Raw genomic sequence first — 19,412 nt, 5'->3', positions numbered from 1 at the left:
TGTCCTCTTTCTAATTTTTTTCTACTTTACTCTTATTTCCTTGACCGTTCTTCCACCCATGTTTCCTAACTCAATTCCTTTCTTCACTTCCTGTTTCCCTTCCTTTGCTCATCGTGTCCTACTGCCTTTACTTCCCTTCCTCGTGCCCTGTCTTTTGTCCTTGCTTCCTTCAGTCCTTCTTTCCCTCCTTGTGTCTCCAGGGACTTAAACATAAAACCAGATTAAATATTCAACCAACAATGCGATTAATCAGTATATTTATCGCCTAGCGACACATTGCAGGTAATAAAGCTCTTAGTCTACAAAAGATCGTTGCACAATAATTAGGAAACTTTTTGAAAAATATGCTTTTATTCTTTAATAACATTAACATTTTTTTTAACTTTGATACAGAGAAACCACACAGAACTGCACCTCCTGATGCATCTGTAACATTTACGTCCAGAACCATCAAATCTCAAGATAAAGAGAAAAAATTCTCAACATCAGAAAATTATGGAGTGCCGTTCATAAAGTTACATAATGAAAAATGAACAGCTATAATTTGGTTTATTTATCCTGCCAGATAAATAAAATGTGGCTGTTCATTCTTCTAAGCCATGTTTTCACATACTAGACATACTTTAATATTGAAATAAAAAGTATATTAAAATATTTAATATTAATTTGAATATTCAAACTAAATATTGAGCTTGTGAATTCAATATTTAGTTAGGCAGCTAAATATTTAGAAAACTAACTTAGTTGGGAACTAAATATTTATCTTAAAACGAAATATTTAGCTTCCAAACTCAATATTTAGTGCCCATCTAAATATTTAAATTAAAAGTAAAATATGTAGTTTGTGCATTAAATATTTAGTTTTAAAACTATTGCAAAATATTTAATTCAAAAAGTAAATATTTTACTTCCAAAATAAATATTTTGTTCCAACAAAATACTTAATTAAATATTTAAACTTAATATTTAGTTGGAAAGCTACTTTTTAAGCTCAAACTTAAGACATTTATTTGGGAACTAAATATTCAGCTTCCAAACTAAATATTTAAATTAAAAGCTAAATATTTAGTTTGGAAGGTAAATATTTGGACATTTAGAAACATGACACACCCACAGTGTTTTTTTCTCTGACAGGCGAAATAAACCAAAACATTGCTGTTAATCTTTTCTTGTGTAATTTTACAAACGGTACTCCATGCAAAACTAGAAACCAAATGTGGAAGAAGTATTGGACTTTTTTGGTAATGAACATGACAAAGCGAGTCCGATCTGTAGGCGTTCGGTACTTCAGTCCAATCAGTCGACGCTCTGCGGATCCTCTGTTGGTTTCGGAGTCAACAGATACCGCAGGGCCCAGTGTAGCAGAGACGCAGCCACTCGGAACCGGCTGAAGTCCTGGTGGTTCTGATCCGACACTCTGTATTTGTAGGAGAACGGTCTGCCGTCGCCGTGAGTGCCCGGGATCTTTTTCGGGGCGGGTCGGGTCTGTTTTGGACTGTCCTCGTTTCTGGGAGTTCCAAGGTGGGAGTCAAAGAGCCAAGATGGCGGACTCCCACTGACTTCTTCCTCCTCTTCTTCTTGTTGTTGTTCCGCCTCGCATCGCTTCCTCTTGGGCTTCCTATAGCTTTCCGGAACGGTGTCGGTTCCGTCTGAGGCAGGAGGTTCTGGTGGACTCACGGTGACTGCTGAGGAGCTCGGTGGGAAGCTGGCGGCGGGTTGGTTTTGGTAAGGAGGCAGGAAGCTGGGGACCGGAAGCTGGGTGCTGGCAACCGGAAGTCGGGTGCTGGTTACCATGGCAGCAGAGTCCAGTTTCGGGGTGGACTCCGGGGACGAGTCGGAGGTGGAAGGGCTGATTCCCAGAGGGGGGAACATGTCCCAGGGGTTGGCGGAAAGCAGGGCGGTTGGGTCTGGGAAAGGAGCGACATCCTCCATCAAAAGAGGGCAACGCTCACCCGCGTCCCCCGCAGTTCCCGCATCTCCCGCAGTTCCCGCACCTCCCGCAGTTCCCGCACTCTGTACTGGATCGCCACCTGCAGGAAGGACACGGTAAGTACTTTCTCAGGTATGCAGACACAATATGGCACCGAATGGGGAGTTTGAATGTAACAATAGCTGTCAGATACTATGAAGTGGAATTAGGAACACGCTAAAAAATAATAAAGAAATAAATGCAAAAATAAAGTTGTACAGAATAAAGTCATATTACGATAATAAAGTGAATATGACTTTATGCTTGTAATACTATGACTTTTTTCTTATTATTTCAACTTTATACTGGTAATATTATTTTGTTCTCATGGGAGTTCATTCTTCCAATCTTTTGACTTTATCCTTTTGCTTTTTATATTTCATTTTTATTTAGTATGGCTCTCCTCCTCTTACAGAAAAGGATTAGGGCCACAGAATTATGACTTTTCATCTCAGAAGATTAAAGTAATAACTTTTTCCTTTTTACTTCAGTGGTCCTAATAATGTTCCAAACTCATTCATAAAATACAGAAAAAGCTGACAAGAAATAATTATTCAAATTCAAAAATACTTTTTGATATTCCGCTGTTTGGCGCCCAGTGCGATACTGACCTGCCGGTTCGGTTATCTGCCACTCCACGTCCTGCACAGAGCAAGCCTGTCCCTTGCTCTCATACGGAATGAGAAGCAGCTTCGCCGGGACGGTGAAGCTCGGTTCCCCCTTGTACCTGACCCGGTCCAGGTCCCATCTGGTGCAGTTCGGAGGCGGGGTGTAAGCAGAGGTGGAGGGTCGGGGGTTCCTGAGAGCCAGCAGTCTCTCCCGGATGTCCCGCAGCAGTGTCTGGAGGCAGTCGTGCTGCCACTCTCCTAGCAGTTCGGACAGGTCCAGTCCGGTCTGGCTCCGCTGGGAGTCCTCCTGACCAAGAAGGGACCTCCAGGTTCTGCAGATCTTCATCCGGACCGAGGCCGAACTGGTGCAGCAGGGCGTGTTGTCTTTAACCGGACCCGCCGCGGTGGTGGCCAGCTCCCCCACTGACAGGAAGAACCGGCTCTTGGTCTGTTCCGGGTCCATGTGGAACCGGAGCCGGTAGTCCTGCAGGCACACGGTGGTGTTCAGGAGGCTGCTGAAGCACTCCCGGTCCTCCTTCTCCTGGAGCTGCTCCCAGGCGGAGGCGGTGAGCACGGCCGGGATTTTGAGCTCTCCGTCGGACAGGAAGAGCAACCCCGTCGGGCCATCGGAGCCCCGAGCCTGGGACTGGGTCATCTGACCCACCCCGATGACATGAGCCCTCAGCTGGCTGCCAGACTCATCCCCGCTCCCGTAGCTAAGGATCAGATTCTCGATCCAGGGAGTCAGTTTGCTCCAGGGAGGCATTTCTGGAGTTTGTTTTCAGCTTGACGGGGTGCGCCTGCGATTAGCTTCCGACAGGAAAGTAAGCACATAAAATAGGTTCCTCCATAATAACTTGTTCAAAAAGCTTTTTTGAAAGCTTCGTTTAGAACATCAGTTTACAAACAAAACAAGGCAACAATATTAATACGATGTTTATGATTTCACAGATTGAGTTGCATGTATTCAATATAATATAGTATAATATGCGACACAGAACCAAGTACGGAGGTTTACAACAAATCAAAGTTATTAATAAAAGTACAAAGTTGTTGAGCAGATTTACTTTGAACCAAAATCAACTTGGGAAATTTTTCAATTGACATAAATTTGGATTAAGTTTTAAAAGTCTGTATTTATGAACAACAACAAAACATTCCCAGTATAATTAAATTATTAATTCAAAATTCTGTTTTAACTTGTTCGCATAAGTGAAAAGAGTGAAGACTATATGTGTACATTGCATGTGTGTATTTTATATATATATATAAAGTACATTTAAGCTAAGGCAAATTTACTAGTGGTATTAACAGTAGTAATAACTAACGAATAAAGTAGTTGAAGATAAAATAAACTTTTGATGTTCATATGAATCACAGGACTAGTTTAAATAACAATAAATTACACCAGTGATTTTTTTTCACTGCTATAATCTAGAGTGACTGACATTATCTAGCTCCGCGGTGAAAACTCAGTGGGGAAAACCTCTAATAGTCTTCAAATCTAAACTGTGAATGGAGTTTCTGCTGGGAAATATAACAGAGCTATATGTGGAGCGCAAAAGAAGACTGGGTTTATCTGAATATTTGACAGAATACCGGGAACATTTTGCTTTTATTTTCCTTGCAAGTTTCTTTAACATTGTAAATATCTCTCTAAATAATGGATGAATAAATTAAAGTCACGAGTAACAGCCAGCTGCTGTATTATTTATTTATTTATTTTATTTTTACATGAAGTTTGCACTAAGCTTATTGGTGGAACGCTTTTACCTGAACTCTTTCAGCCCATTTCAGGAGACGTTCAATAATATAAGACAAATGCATTACACGAAATTGTAATCGCATTTTTATACAAATTTCCCACCAATTATTAGTGTAAATGAGTACTTTTGTTGAATATTTATATGTGCTGATAAATACACATTTCATTTATTATTATTATTCTAATTATACATTCTGGTGTACATCTCGTACAGTTTTGTCCTAAGTTCCTGAATGCAGCATGTAACACATGCCTGTAACGTCGACTTCCAGCCTTTTGGAGCGATTCGTGGTCTGAGTGCAGTCCGGGGCACTCCCTGTGCCCAAAAATACAAAAACACAAAGAAAACTTCAGGTAAGACTTTACAACAAGTAATTATTCTAAAAGAAAACTGTAGCAGGTTGTTTTAGCCCGTGTCGGAGCCGTTAATCTAAACTGTAGATCGTTTTGCTGCTAGCGTAGCTTTTCCTGCCAAACTTGATTTAAAAACTGGTTACTTTAGTACGTTCCAGCTTGCAGCACCTGTATGCGCTGCTTATAGAAAATACATCTTTGTTATTTTTAATAGTGGTGCTTTTACAAAGTATTCGGCTCGGTAATAGATAAAGATACTAACAGCATTAATTAGCAAACGTTTATGAAAAACAATGTGTGCGCTTCTCTTGACAGAAGGAGACCTGTCCCAAGTCCAGACATGCCGAACTCCACATCCGGTGATCCCGGTTTGACGGTTTCGGATCCGCAGCACTCCCAGAAGCTCTTGAGAGTTCTTCGGACCTTCTGGCAGGAGCAGAGCTTCCACGATGCGCTCCTTGTGGTGGATGGAAAGGAGCTCCCTGTGCAGAAAAACATCCTGGCTGCAGCCAGCCCTTACATCAGGTCAGACATTCCTGCACACAGCTGGTCGGACATTTGTTGTGTTTGTGGCAGCAGCATGATGGGTGTGTTCACTTTCATTAGCTGGGAGTGATTCCAGGCAGCTTTTATTTCATGTTGTGGCATATTCTGCTGTGAATAATTTCATTTCAGGACCAAACTGAACTACAATCCTCCTAAAGAAGATGGGTCAACCTACAGAATTGAACTGCAGGGAGTCCCCATGGCCATCATGAAACAGATCCTGGACTACATCTTCAGTGGGGAGGTGATTCCCAGCTTTTTATCTTAAAATGCACTGTGTTCTCTCATTAATCTGGTCAATCTACACATGATTATGTTAAAAACAAGATATTGAGGTCAGAAAGATGGAAAAAATTAGTGCAAATATGTTTTTGTTTTGGCCTACTTCAGTGATGTCCAAAGTTGTTGCTCCTGGGGACAAAACTGACAAATTTAAACTACTAGCAGGTCACAAAATTCATGAAATTTAAAATGCAAAAATTTGTTTATTGTGACTTTACTGTAACATACAGATTTTTATGAAATCTATACATTCCTAAAGATCCAAAACTTAAAAAAAAGACTTTGGACTGTCGCTCCTACTGACAGTCATTTTAGTAACTGATAAATCTATTGATGATTTTGATGATTAATTAATTGGATGAAAAATAAAAGTTTCATATAACCGTTTTTCATATGTTGACAAATACTATGATTAGTCAATTAATGAAATAATCTTGAACTAATTTAGTAATTGATTAATCGTTAACTGGAGGATACAGACTAAAAAAATGCCATGTGGTGAAAAAAACAAACATATTCAGAGCAGTAGTTAAGAGAAAAACTGTAAGAAAAATATATACATTTTGCATTTAATATAAAAGCACCTTTGTCTGTAAATATGTTTCAGCCAAAACTCCAACATGGCAGTTTGAGTTTCACCAGGTTCAGATTTACTAAAGGAAACATATTTATTACAGTTTAGGCAGTAAAATTTGTATTTTCTTATTTAAAAATGGAATTGAATAATTTGTATATTTGCATCTTTTAATGTTTTTCTAATAATGTATAAAAAAGCTTAAGTGGTTCAATGAAAAATATGTAGAAAGTGGCATTTTTCTCTTTGATTAATCATCAGAATAATGAATTAATCGATCACTAAAATAATTGTTAGTTGCTGCTCTAATAATGTGTAATGTTAGAATTTTTCAGAGAAGCTGAATTTTAACTGTTTTATTCTCTGTAAAGCAGAATCATGAAACACCAGTACAGCTGTTGGATTTGTTTCGTATTCCCAGATCAGCCTGAGCGAGGAGACCGTCCAGGACATGGTGCAGGCGTCCGACCTGCTGCTCATGACCGACCTGAAGCTGCTCTGCTGCCAGTTCCTGGAGAGCTGCATCACGGCGGAGAACTGCATCGGCATCCGCCTCTTCTCGCTGCATTACTGCCTGCAGCACGTCCACTACGTCGCCACGGACTTCCTGCAGACGCATTTCCGCGACGTGGCGCTCACCGAGGAGTTCAGGGAGCTTCCCCACAGCCGGCTGTGCGAGCTGCTGAACATGGAGAAGCTCAACGTGGGCAACGAGAAGCACGTGCTGGAGGCCGCTGTGCGATGGTTCGCCCATGACCCGGACGACCGCAGGGTGAGGAAGCGTCACGTTCTCCATAGCTGATTTCCAGCTGCTGGGCCTGTCAAGATGATAAGTTTTGTTGGATGTTAATGTGATAAACGATATATTGCCGTTTTGAGTAGGGATGCACTGATTGCAATTTTCTGGCTAATCACCAAGTATCGATCTTTGAAAAGCCTGACATGCCAATTCCAATTTTTTTGTCTGAAATGTTGCTAAATACAGTAAGAAAGTTGCTGAGTCGGTAACAGTGGGGTGACGATTAACTGCAAACTTGCAGGGATGACCTGGTGGGTCTGTCGATCACGCCTCATTTTTAGGCATTTGTTGAGGTAAATAAGATCAGATTGACTCCGAATGTAAGTATCAGCTGATCACCAGTCTCGCAAAATTAAGGAAGTTGGCGCCAGTAAATCGGTACGCCCCTAGTTTTGAGACAGTTTTCAGGTAATATATTTATAATGGTATAATAACGCAATAACACATTCTCAAAATCAATAAGCATTACATTTTATTGAATATTTGACACTGGAACTGGAATACATTTTAAATATGCAAAATAACTAAATAAGACAACAAATAAAATGAATCATGTAATGTCTGTAAACAAAATTGTCCCCAAAAATGGACTAGTTGAGACCAAAGCACCAGACTGAAGACTTTTAACATTCAACTTTTGGTAGAAAGAGAGAAAAGAGAAAAACGATAAATAATAAATTCATCACATGATTAATTGATTTATTATGACAGGCCTAGTTGTTTGCCTTCACAGTTTTTTGTTACCGTGTCTTCAGGTCCATATGAAGGAAGTGATGTCGGCCGTGTGGATGCAGGGCTTGGACCAGAGCTACCTGAGAGAACAGGTGCTGCTGCAAACAGCATTTTGCACATTAGTATCTGCAGATTCTAATGTGCCATTTCAAGTTTCTAATCCTCAATAATCTGAAGGTTAATTAATGTTCTAAGAATAGAAACTCAAAGAAACTGAAACACTTTATTCCTCCATCACCTCCAGCAGACACTGAACTGCAGCCTTAGTTTCCTAGTAATCATTTTCACACAAAGCGATGAAGCTTAATTAGTTTTTGTGTTTTAGATGTTTATTTTGTGTCATGTGATCAGTCCATGGCAGAGCCGCTGATGAGGGAGGTGGTCAGGGAGTTCTGCCAGAAGGTTCTGACGGAGGATCCGCCGCAGGGCGAGGCGATGCTGACCGCCTTCAAACCCCGAGGTTACTCTGAATGCATCGTCCTTGTAGGAGGAGAAGATCGAAGGTAGGAATCTGTATTTTCATCTTCAAGGTGAAACACAACTTACTGCAGAACTACACAGTAACATGTTGGGAGCTGTTTGGGTCCACTAAGCCTGTCTTAATGATTGGAAATTAAAAATACCTCATTAATTTTCATTCAGATTAGTATTTTTTCAAGTGCAGTTTTGCTGACAGAGTCATTATGATCTATTTTATTAATGGGTTTGGTTATTTGTGTGTTTTTATTTTTGTTTTATTTTTTTGTTTTTGGTTGTCATGTTTTATTTTGGACATTTAAAATCTCTTCCAGTTCCAGTGTCAAGTGTTCTTTACAAAATTAAAGTTTATTGGTCTTGGTATAGGTCATTTATTTATAGATCAATATATTTCCATGTGCATTCTAATTTTATTTATTTATGTATTTATTTTAAATATTTATTTTGTAGTTAGTCATTTTTAAATCACTAACAATGTCACAATTATGTATATATATATTAGAAATTTTGTATTGTTTATGGTTACATTTGTATTTATCAATATTTAACACTTTTGATGGAGTTGCTGTCAGCATACAAGCAATTTCCTCTTGGGGATCAATATTCTATATATTCCACTCTTTTATTATGCTATTATATTACTTGAAAATGGTCTTCCAGCAACAAAATTGTCTTTTATCACAGTAATTTCTGTACAATTTATAACCCAGCAACACGAAAAAGTTAATTCGGTTCAAGTCATTCAGTTATCCTTGTTAACTTTGCGCTTAAAAAAACACTTCTTCCTTCCGCTCAACTTTCCAGTAATGTTCTTGATCCCATAATCGTGAAGATCATTTCTGTATTAAATATCCCTTTTTATTGGTTTTGTGTAACATTTGAGGAACAGTTGAAATATCACAATATGTGTTTACTTTTTGAACGGAATTATTGACAGAAACTTAATTTTTAAAGGATACTTTGTATTAGGGAGGTGTATTTCAGATGTAATGCGGTCAGAGACCTCCGTCTGATCGACTGTTTCACTCTGAACAGAACCAGGAATCCGACCGCCATGACGCGCTGCATGTGCCCGCTGTACGACGCCAACAGGCAGAAGTGGATTGAGCTGCAGCCGATGAGCGTGGCCCGTCTGGGCCACGGCGTGGTCGCCGCCGGTTAGTGCTCCATCGGAATCTGTTCCGGAATAGAAAGGCTAGAAAGGTTTTTAAAATTAAAATCAGTTCCGATGGATTAACTAAAAATAATAATGTCCGCCAGACCTTCTTTTAGTGTTGTAGTTTGTCCGCCGTCCAGCAGGGGGCGCCGCTGGTCATCCTTAAGCGAAGCCTTTGATCCAGAAACAAAGATGGCGGTGGGATAACAGAAACGGTCGGAACAGAGTCCGTCGTCGGATGGAAAATGCACTTTATTCGGTTCTGTTTTAAAATATAAACACTCGACAAGCTCATTAAGTTAAGTTTCATCTTAATAGCGGTCATTTAGCCGAGCTACATGACGGAACAACGTCAGCCTCTCATTCAAAGATTGTTGATGTGCTAGTGCTACGAAGAGAGGTGACAGATGTGGAGGAGACATGATGGAAAAAGAACATGACGCCAATTAGCAATGTTGATTTTGAGGTCTGTCGTGAGTTAAAACACTTCATGTAGCGAATTTTTAATATTTCTTCAGAAGCACAAAAGTTCTGTCTGAATATGTCTGTTCATGGGCAATTAAGTGTTTCAAATAGCGTCACCTAAAATAATGACCTAAGTCATTTTTTTCGCCAAACAAACGAACAAAAAAAAAACACCACCTCTTTCTTTTCAAAAGATGTTTCAGGCAAAAAAAAAAGAAGTTATTATTTTAGGCAGGTGGCGATATGTTATTCTTTTCCTTTCATATTTTATAAATATGTCTTAAGTTTGTGAGAAAACTGAACTTTTCTGTTTATTCAGTCAATATTTTATATATATTTTTTCATTCAGCATATTGTTAAAAATGGAACCCTTCATGTTATGGAAATACTGTCGGCCCTCTTAATACAAGAGAAAACTCTGCTTATCAATTAACTGTCTGTCGATTTAAATTAGACGAATTCATTAATCGATAACTTGCATCTTTAGAGCAGAGCAGCAGGTGGGTGGTTGACGTGGCTGTTTCCTGTGTGTCAGAGGGCTTCCTGTTTGTGATGGGGGGAACAGATGAAAACGGCACGATCCTGGACACTGGAGAGAAATACGACCCGGATTCCAACTCCTGGAGCCCCATCCCCCCGATGCTGCAGGTACCGACAGCTGCTCCTGGTTCATCTGAGAGATTATTCATCTACAAGCTGCATCTGTCTGTCTACTGCTCTGTCCACAACCTCCATAGACGTCCAAATGGCTTGTTTTTGCACCTTTTGACCACAAGGTGTCAGTATTGCTTTTAAAGTCAAATCGCAATAAAAAGCAGCAAACTCTTATTTTTGTCTAGTTTCTAGTGCAGTTATCTTAGTTCCAGCAAAATCTAAGAGTTTTTGGTAGCACTTTAGTTGAAGGGGTGTGCATAAGATTGATATCACACTGTCATGAACATGGAGTCTTCAGACATGAAGACTCCATGACTGTTGTCATGAAGCGTCACTAAGTAAATAATGACAGTTTTAATGCAAAGTTAACACATTTAATTGACTTTTAATGCAGCTTTGCATTAAATGTTGCATTAAATTGTTAACTTTCCATTAAAATAATTTACAAATGTTGATTACAAAGTATTACTTCTGCTAGCAGATTTTCTCACTTATAACAAGACATTTTTCCTTGTTATAAAGGAAGAAATCTGCTTGTTAAACTAATCACTTTTAAATCAATATTAATGAATTATTTATCCAAGACAAGTTTCTATAACTTGTTGAAAATGTACTTTTAAGTTAGTTTTGTCTTATTAAGATGTTTGCTGGACATAAATACTTCATAAGATTCTGTGTTTCTGCAGTGTTTGCACTGATTTTTACTCACTTTAGCACTTTTTTCTTACTAATTTGGTTACAATGGGAGTCACAGCTTTCCCAGTTTTAAGCACCTTATCTGATCTTCAGTCAGCCAGTTTTTACACATACATACTGGCTTTAAATAAAATCTATTTCCTGTCTGATGCTTGCAGCCTCGTCAGAACTTCGGCGTGGTGGAGGTGGACGGGCTGATCTACGTGCTGGGAGGAGAAACCGAAGACCTGGCGCTGACCGCGGTGGAGGTTTTCGACCCGCATTTCAGCACCTGGAAGATGCAGACGAGCATGACGATGATGCGGAAGGTAACCGGGGAGAACTTCTCTTCTTTCCAACGTTGATTCAGTTCTTTGAGATTCAATGACATTAAATTTTACACATCAACACAAAATAAGATCAGGACCATTGCAAAACCTTGATTCTTTAATATTGTTATTCATTGTGTTTCAATTGAATTAGTTGTACAGGTAATGTGTTTATACATATAATTTCATTAAATTACCAAAGATAATTTGTTGAACAGAATTTAAATATCAGCTTTGTTGAAGTTTTCTGCACACAAACCAGGAATTTGACTTTGGTTCCACCTTTTTCTCAATTTCAATATGAATATGTAAAAGCAAAACCAAAAGACAAGGTTGAATTATTTACAGTTTCTAAACTTTTAATAATTTAAAATGAACTTACACACAATAAAAAATTAAATAAGTAAATAAATAATAAACATATGACAATAAATATATATTGTAGTTATATATATATGTATCAATCTTTCTGTATATATTCAATCTTTCTGTATATATATATATATATATATATATATATATATATATATATATATATATATATATATATATATATATATATATATATGTGTGTGTGTGTGTGTGTATACATACATGGTGAGCATGAGCAGTTATGCTCATGCTCACCATGAAAGTTCACCTCTGTGACCTGCAGGTGGCGCTGTACCACCTCTGAAGAGTTCCTGAAAAAGGAAACATTACTTATATTCCTTTTTTTTTTTTTTTGCAAATCAAGTATTTAATACTTCCTAAATAAAAATAAACTATTTATATACATTAGCGATTACAGAAAAATGTTCCACAGTCACTGATTTAAAAACAAAAAATCCCACAAAAACGTAAGAGCTACAATGTGAATCAGTGACATTTGTTTTCTGTAATTTCTGGTTGAGTATGTAATTTCTTATTCTTGCATCGTCTGTCAGAAACATGCTGTGCAGCAGCAGCAGGACGGTCTCAGGGTCCAGTCAGCATATGTGTGGTGGTATCTTATCATATTTGTATTCTGCTTTTATATTCGTTTCCTTTACTTCTGTTCTCTGAACTTGTTGTTCCAGCTTAAGATGCTCTTAGAGACGTTTCTTTTCTGTTTCTTTGTAATAAAAGATAATTATTGTGACGGAACGGCTTCATGTTAGGACATCATGTGAACCGGCACCACAAACTGCTGCTGAGCTTTACAGCCTTACTTTATAAAACTATGACCAACGTGAGGTTGTAACACTTTCCTATGATTTTGTTTATTTCTGAGCCACTCAGACGAGAACTAGACTTTAGGACACAAATTAGTCTAACAATGATCACTTTAGATCGTTATTGTGAGGTGAAAAATGCCAGATTTAATTATTTTTTAAAAATATTTAGATTTACCTTGCGCCAACAAGAATTATTTCAGCAACCCTGAATCAATAATTCATGCATGGCTGGGATTTTAACCGCTTAATTGTGATTAAATACATAGATTTTAATACATTAAAAACATTAACATAATTAATCGCTTTTTTAAAAACCGATATACAAAAGTCCTGAGATGGAACTTTTGTGTTATTGTGTTTCTAGTACACCCATAAATATGATGCACAAGCAACATCTGCAAACGACAGTAATGGACGTCAAATCTGCTTCGCTCGGACCACTGGGAGTTATTTTCTGGCACTATTTTCGCTCCCTGACCACAACACAAGAAATGTTAAAAAAAAAAAAAATAAATCTGGTCAACAAAATGGAAAACAATTGATGACCCAAAAAGTGTGTTATATTGTCTGTTTGTCTTTTAATAAGGCAGCAGCCCAAAGGCATTTTTTTTGTTTTCAATCTTTAATGATGTGCGGATTTCATTAAAAAAATGTGTTTATTGTTGAGCAAGTACATAAAAAATGTTTCTTAATGAATTTTGTGCCATTTTTGGAAACGAGTGCTAAAGGTTTGGGCAATGTTGCTGTAAGTACTTGGATTTTTAACAGTCAATAACCAAAACAAAAAATTTGCAAAGCAGCCAACTAAATTGGTTCTTTAAAAATTATCTGTAATAATTAACTTATCAATCAGGTTTATTTGTATATTACATGTCAGCAACAAGGTAGTTCAAAGTGGTTTACACCATAAAAACTCAATTATAAAACATCAGAAAAACAAAGTACAATAAACAATAGAGAAACCAGAGACGAACATTACATTTTGATGAGTGCCATCATCAAAATCAACACACATCGAAAATGTTGGTCAACGTTTCATTTACTACGATTCAAAAGCAAATCTGAACAGGTGGGTTTAAGTCTAGGTTTAAAGGCACTCAGTGTTTCGGCTGTTTTGCAGTTTTCTGGAAGTTTGCTACAGATTTGTGGAGCATAAACGCTGAATGAGGCTTCTTAGGGGAAGCTAAGTGCAATAAATGCTTTCAAAATTAGTTAGACAAAGCCATTACTTCTGCTTTTTGCAGACGTAGCGCACCACTACTGTTTTTGTGTTTAGTTTTAGTTTAGTTTTTTAAGTGTGTATTCTGCAGCTAACTAAATAAAAACACAGATTAAATTTTTTGCCGTTAGGTGGGATGCTATGCCTCGATGAATAAGAAGATCTACGCCATTGGCGGCGGCTCCTACGGGAAACTCTTTGACTCTGTGGAAAGCTTTGACCCAAAAACCCAGCAGTGGACGGGCCTGTGTCCTCTGAAGGAGAGACGGTAAGCGTGACCCCGTCAGGTGACCGTCTGCACATCGGCCTTGACGCCATGCGGAAGCACGAGTTGCTCAACAGGAAATGAAATGAGGCTTCTGTCGCAATTCTGGATGGGTTAGCGTTACCTTGAGCAGCGCCACATCCACACTGACACATGATGCTGCTGCTGACGAGTCACGCTGCATTCAGCCTGGAAAACTCTTCTTCTTCTCATCAGCTGTGGCGTTGATGCAAACCAGCAACCGAACCAGAGTTTTGGGTTTCAATCATCATCAGATTCTTACCTATTCAAGCCGCTGTAGGTTGTTTTTTTGAGGGGTTTCTTTGAATAACCACATCCCAGCTCATATCTGTGGTTTTTACGTTTCCTCCATAACCTGATTCACACACTCACTTACTTTTCATCTGCACTCCTCTCATTAGTGAGGCTGAACTTTAAGGTCTTGTTTTTAGTCACTCATCTTATCACTTCAACTTTAAAATTGAAGTGATAATTTTTTTTATAGTTTCTTGAAGGAGGCAATGGTAACAAATGTTTCTGGACGATGGTTTGTCCCTGAAGTTATTGTGATTAACAGGATTGTTTTTTGAGATCATTTTGAAGTAATATAATGGTAATGGCATAAAAATGCAGGAACACATTATCAAACATTATCAAACATCAATAAACTGTAAATTATAATCTACATTTAACACTTCAACATTTTAAATATCTGAAATAAACAAACAAAACAGAAACAACAAACTAAATGAATCACGAAGTTTCTGTAAACAGACTGAAGACTTTTATCATCCAGATTTTTGCAGAAGAGAGAAAGGAAAAACAATAAATCATGCAAATGAAAATTATTGAGCTCTGTTTAATTTAACATGTGATTAATTGATTTATTACTTATTGACTGTTTTGAAGTTTTACTGTGATCTGGGTTGTTAAACAAAAAATACTCAAATCTGTTTAATTTCTCTAACTTTTGCAATCAGAAATATTCAACCTCGTCAATTATCAAATTTTACTCCAACCTAGATTCAGCGTTGATTGCATTCTTTGAGTTGAGAGAAACAGAAACCAAACAGTGCAGGATGTGGTGACTGTGTGTGACCGTTTGGTCAAGATAAGTCACGTCACAAGAGTCAGATGTTTGGATTTCAACAAAAAAGAAACGTATATTTTGCCATTTTTTAGCTAATATTTGGACAACATATCAATACGTAGGCCTCATCTTCTGCTAGAGCTGATTTTAATAAATCTTTTCTTGCTTTCTTTTTATAAAAAAGAGATTATAAATGACAGAAAATATTTTCAATATTATTTCTATCTCCTCTGTAAGTTGCACGACAAAGTATTAAGGCCATGCTATGAGAAGCTTTAATTACAAGAATATAGTCATAATCAGTGATGTGCGGTGAGGTTCATAACTGGTGAGGCAATGATTTAATCAAAATCAGATTTACAAATAATTTTGCTTAAGGGCAAAAAGACAATTCTTCTACATGTGATGCCTAGCCGCGCTGCCGCCGTAGAATAACTCCGTTAACTCAATCAAACTTAGACATTTAGATATTATTAAGAAACCGTTAAAGTACAACTCAAAACCACGTCTTTCTCGCTCTCTGTACCAGCGCAGCAACGCGCAGACTCGTTGCCATAGCAACTGACGACGCCACAAAAAACACTCAAATATTTTTGCACCGTCTTAAACAAAGTCAAGCAGAAAGTTAAAGCACAGCATCCAGTTCAGAGGCAAAGAGGTACCAAGTACTGAGGAAATGTATGTAAATTTCTGATTTTGAAGACATAGATAAATAAATCTGTTAAATATTCTGTCTCTCTTTATTGTGACATTTATCAAACAGAAATATCAGTTAAATATGGTCTAAAAAAGTTAAGTTTGGTCTGATTTCACTTCAAACATTGATAAAAATATTTGTGAATATTTTATTCAGTTTCAACTATGGAAAGATTTGGTCTGTTTATGAAATTTCGGAACATTCTTTGTAGGCCATGAAAACCAGGGAGGCATGTTAGATATGTGTGTTGATATTTCTGTTTTTTGACGCACTTTGTCCCGCTCAGGTTCGGTTCGGTGGCCTGCGGCGTCGGTCAGGAGCTCTACGTGTTCGGAGGAGTCAGAAGCCAAGAGAGCGAAAATCCTGAACAAAGACAGATGATGACCTGCAAGTCCGAGTTCTACCACGACGAGATGAGAAGGTCCAGTTTTAAAAGCTTAATCCAGCTTGTGTTTCATGTTTTAATGTGAATTTGAATTTAGGCGAGTAAAAAACGGGACTATAAAACCTCAGTTATTTCTTATTAAACAGAGGCGGTAAAAACGCTGTCAAGTTTTCCCCCTTTTACACTGAAACTGGGAAAATAAAAATAAGTAGCAGCTAGGCGTCTGTAGGCAGTGATTAAATCAGGGGTGTACAAACTTTTTCTGTTATTATGTAACTTTTCTAACTTTTTTTTTTTACATATTTGTTGAAACTGTCACTATGTTGAGACAGTTTAATACAAGACAGATAATCTGTGAAAAGATTGAGCTCCTTTGCCTCCCAATGCTACCTAGAAACAACGAATCACAGCTAGGAGGCGGGTCTTAATGCTGCCAATCAGTGTTGTGTACAAGCTGCTCATTGTGCCCACACAGTAGCTCTCTGCTACACGACTGCTAGCACAGGATGTCATGAATGCTGAGGCTAGTTAGCGTAGCCTCTGAAGATGTGGATAAACAGTTTTATCGTAACTGTAAGTTATTTTCAGACAAAAGAAAATTTTTCAAAATTATTTTCTTTCAATAAAAAAAACTTACGAAATTTTAACAAAAACTTTCTCAAATACGAGTAGCAATTCATAATAAAATTACTCAAGTAAAAGTAAAAAGTACAGTGTAGTAAAAATACTCCTAAATGTATTTATTTATTAATTTTTTTTCCAAAAGGCTGTTGAACTTGTTGTGATTGAGTAAATGAAACCAGTTACTACCCAACTCTAACTGGGTGAAAAGCGTAAAAAGTTGACGTGTTTTCTGAACGTTGTGCTTCAGGTGGATGTTCCTTGACGACCAGAACCTGTGCATCCCGGCCAGCTCCTCCTTCGTCTACGGGGCGGTTCCGATCGGGGCCAGCATCTACGTGGTGGGAGACCTGGACACGGGTCGGTAAAAAGAACAGCAGGCGGTGCTTTCCAGGTCGGTCGCTTTGCTAACCCGCAGCTTTTTTTCTTTTTTTTTGGCGTGCGTAGGGACGAGCTTCGACTACATCCGGGAGTTTCGGCGCAGCACCGGGACGTGGTTCCGCACCAAGCCCATGTTACCCAGCGACCTCTCCAAAACGGCCTGCGCCGCCCTACGCATCGCCAACTGTCGCCTGTTCCGCCTACAGCTGACCCAGGGCATGTTCCCCATCAGGTTGTGATTCCTGGCACCCCACGGCTCACTGCTGCCCCCTAGGCCCTGATCAGGGTTACGGCGTCACAGAAAACTATGCGTTGGGGATCGTGGATCTTTACCATTTGACTTGACGAGACTAAAACTCATCAAAACAAGTTTTTCATGGTGAAGGTTTTCCCTTTTTTTTTTTTTTTTTTTTTTAGGATTTTTAAATATTTTCTATTTAACTTGGGACTTTATCTTTCTGTTCTTTTACAGATCATTCCTCATTGTTTTATATTTACTGATGGGTCGGGGAGAGATTGAACACTAATATCTAAAAAATTATGATGCTCACTTGATTTAGAGGAGATTTTTAAGGAACTTTCACCTGCAGCAGAGGTAATCTTTTAGTATTTAAGTGATATTCCGAAAATGATCCACATATTAGATGGTAAACATTTTAAACTAAATGTTAACATTTATTTAATTTGTTCTAGCTGAGGCTTGTTAAACTGGGATGGAGATTTATAGGTTGTGGTGCTTTTATTTTTATGCAAAATCTTTTAAAGTGACGCTTTTAATGCAGCTTCACTCCAAAAATCCAGAGAATCAGAAAGTCACTGGTTGCTATGGCGATTTCCCAGAGAGCAATGGAGGCCAAATTTAACCCTCAAACAAAAGGCCACTGTATAAAAACTATGTGGTGTCAAAATCAATCATGGTCCATGAATGTCAGAACCTTCTGGTGGATAAACTTGTACATTTTTATACATCTACAAGGTTTTAAAAAGAAGACATGGAAAATTAAAAAAGAGCATAAAGACTATGGTTTTATGTGGCTCAATGCGAGTGCTGTGTGTTCTGGAGGAATTTGACAGAAAATTGTAATTCCTACAACAGTGAGAGACACACAGGATGAAAGTAGAAAGAAATATCTATGTTTCAATTCATAAACTGTAAATGTGGAGACAAAGCTGTAGATGTAAAAGCGGTTTGAATAAAAAAAACTTCTGAGTATTTTCCAGGGTAGGAATTCAGCCAAGCCTGATTTTAAATAACGTATCATTTTATTTATTGAATATGAAGCTTTTTTGATTTCAAATCTATATTCTTTCTTACTTGAGTTGCTGATTTAGGACAGTTTTATGATTTGAACCCAGCTTTATTCTGTCAGGATTACATCATTTTCTGGAGAGAAAAGGTACCTGCCTCAAAGATATCTGGAGATGTGAGGCACATTTGAAAGATATTGATGGATTCCCCAAATGTCTTGATAATAAATTTGTTTACCAGGAAGCCGATGTTTATTCAAAGCTTTTAAATGTAGATATTTTTTTTATTTGTGAAAGTGTTGGTGCTTCCTGCTGATAAAATGACGCTGTGTTTCCAGATGATACATCCGGACAATTATGTGTACACCTGATTATTGTGCAAACACACCATTTGTAGCGTCGTCACTGTTGATCATTCATAGTCGCTGAGTCGTGAACATGTTTGATCAATTTAACCTGCTGGATTTTCTGGAGGCTCCCAGAACTTGTTCCTCCAGAGGAAATCAGTTCCCTGAGGCGGAGAGCCTCGCAGACGTCTGCTTTATGAGAATGAATCGGAGCAGATCGACATTGTTCCACAGTGCCAGATGTTTCGAATATTTGACTGAGAAGGAAATCTTGTTTTTAATCTTTTGAACAACATTCAGTCAAGGAAAAATAAAGTTCAATTAAAGAAACAGAAAGTGATCCCATTTCTGTAAGAAAACAATAGTGGTATGAAGGAGCACTTTGTGGCTCTTTCCTCACAGTCCAGTATTTACAGTAAATATACTGCACTGCGTCACTGTTGTCTAAACAGAGCATCACTTTTCACAAAGTGCTGAAAACAAAACACTCGTTTTGTTTTTGTTTGAACACAGGCATTTTCACATAAACATCACCTGCTAAACATACTCCTTTGTTATTCATCCATATGACAGCAATT

At 38.0% G+C, this 19,412-nt stretch overlaps 2 protein-coding genes across 3 annotated transcripts; one reads left to right on the top strand and one right to left on the bottom strand.

Annotated features, from left to right (window-relative positions):
- Nucleotides 1–934: 934 nt before the first annotated feature.
- Nucleotides 935–3,359, bottom strand: LOC102232687. The gene is made up of 2 exons (XM_023348362.1): nucleotides 2,581–3,359; nucleotides 935–2,030 (listed from the first exon to the last, which is right to left on the bottom strand). Exons 1-2 carry the CDS (start codon nucleotides 3,341–3,343, stop codon nucleotides 1,297–1,299), a joined length of 1,497 nt encoding a protein of 498 aa, XP_023204130.1. The 5' UTR covers nucleotides 3,344–3,359; the 3' UTR covers nucleotides 935–1,296.
- Nucleotides 3,319–19,163, top strand: gan (gigaxonin). Of its 2 annotated transcripts, XR_002754074.1 has the most exons (15): nucleotides 3,319–3,401; nucleotides 4,557–4,696; nucleotides 5,012–5,221; nucleotides 5,372–5,486; nucleotides 6,520–6,870; nucleotides 7,653–7,721; nucleotides 7,981–8,132; nucleotides 9,142–9,263; nucleotides 10,263–10,375; nucleotides 11,236–11,385; nucleotides 13,932–14,068; nucleotides 16,139–16,273; nucleotides 17,109–17,218; nucleotides 17,306–17,618; nucleotides 17,712–19,163. XR_002754074.1 is itself a non-coding variant. In XM_023348352.1 (14 exons), exons 3-14 carry the CDS (start codon nucleotides 5,037–5,039, stop codon nucleotides 17,476–17,478), a joined length of 1,812 nt encoding a protein of 603 aa, XP_023204120.1. In that variant the 5' UTR covers nucleotides 3,319–3,401; nucleotides 4,557–4,696; nucleotides 5,012–5,036; the 3' UTR covers nucleotides 17,479–19,163. The 2 variants fall into 2 exon arrangements, 1 of the variants encoding a protein (XP_023204120.1); XM_023348352.1 differs by having other exon boundaries at nucleotides 17,306–19,163.
- Nucleotides 19,164–19,412: the final 249 nt, after the last annotated feature.

The sequence above is a fragment of the Xiphophorus maculatus genome, chromosome 2, assembly GCF_002775205.1.
Source record: "Xiphophorus maculatus strain JP 163 A chromosome 2, X_maculatus-5.0-male, whole genome shotgun sequence".
Taxonomy (NCBI): Eukaryota; Metazoa; Chordata; class Actinopteri; order Cyprinodontiformes; family Poeciliidae; genus Xiphophorus; species Xiphophorus maculatus.
Note: the sequence above shows the minus strand (reverse complement) of the source record. Positions and strands in the feature narration are given on the sequence as shown.

Excerpts from the sequence above, each read along its gene's own strand:
- gan (XM_023348352.1), top strand. The coding sequence starts at position 5,037 with ATGCCGAACTCCACATCCGGTGATCCCGGTTTGACGGTTTCGGATCCG. Across the intron at positions 7,722-7,980 it reads AGAGCTACCTGAGAGAACAG|TCCATGGCAGAGCCGCTGAT; the intron begins GTGCTGCTGCAA and ends TCATGTGATCAG. Across the intron at positions 11,386-13,931 it reads GCATGACGATGATGCGGAAG|GTGGGATGCTATGCCTCGAT; the intron begins GTAACCGGGGAG and ends TTTTGCCGTTAG.
- LOC102232687 (XM_023348362.1), bottom strand. The coding sequence starts at position 3,343 with ATGCCTCCCTGGAGCAAACTGACTCCCTGGATCGAGAATCTGATCCTT. Across the intron at positions 2,031-2,580 it reads GCAGATAACCGAACCGGCAG|GTGGCGATCCAGTACAGAGT; the intron begins GTCAGTATCGCA and ends TCCTTCCTGCAG.